At 51.3% G+C, this 585-nt stretch overlaps 1 protein-coding gene across 1 annotated transcript in view; it reads right to left on the bottom strand.

Annotated features, from left to right (window-relative positions):
• Positions 1–450: 450 nt before the first annotated feature.
• LOC104411749 (feather keratin-like) overlaps positions 451–585 on the bottom strand; it is a 306-nt gene continuing 171 nt past the window's right edge. Inside the window, exon 2 of the mRNA XM_010022240.1 lies at positions 451–556. Coding sequence (XP_010020542.1) covers positions 451–556 — 106 coding nt within the window. The remainder of the gene's footprint in view (positions 557–585) is intronic.

Here is a 585-nt window from a genome sequence, read left to right as displayed (position 1 = left end):
AGGCCTGAGTGGAAATGTGTTAGTCGTCCAAGCCTGTTTTGGGTAGGCAAGTACTTGAGTGATGTGCTCAAAGCCAGTGGGTGGTGTTGCTGGTGCTACACTTCCTAGCAGAGGTATGGTAACCCAGTTTCAACCCATTCTGATGATCTGTTAAAGCATTGCTTTCTGCTGGGTGAAGCTGGATGAGACTTGGGAGAAGAAAGGAAAAAGAGAGGTCACAGGCTTGGGTGAGGGAGAACTTTATTGAGGAAGAAAATGGTGAAAAGGCAGGAGCACCAAGTGGAAGGGAACAGGTTTGAAGTGCAAGAATGATGACCATCGTCCATTGTCCATGATAGCTTTTACCAGAAACCTGACTCCTTCATGACCCACAGTGTGAGAGGCACCTTCAATCCATGCTATTACTTCCACTGTGTTGTTGCTTTGTATCAGGAGTGATATCAGGGGCCCTTAGCAGGGGTAACAGGCTCTTCTGCTGCCATAGCAGCCCAGGCCGCCAAAGCCATAGCCAAGGCCATAGCCAAAGCCCCCAGAGGAGACGGGCACTCCCTGGGCGCTGAGAACGTTGGCCCCGCCAGGCGAGGA

The sequence above is a fragment of the Nestor notabilis genome, unplaced genomic scaffold (assembly GCF_000696875.1).
Source record: "Nestor notabilis isolate BGI_N333 unplaced genomic scaffold, ASM69687v1 scaffold8839, whole genome shotgun sequence".
NCBI classification, from domain to species: domain Eukaryota; kingdom Metazoa; phylum Chordata; class Aves; order Psittaciformes; family Psittacidae; genus Nestor; species Nestor notabilis.
Note: the sequence above shows the minus strand (reverse complement) of the source record. Positions and strands in the feature narration are given on the sequence as shown.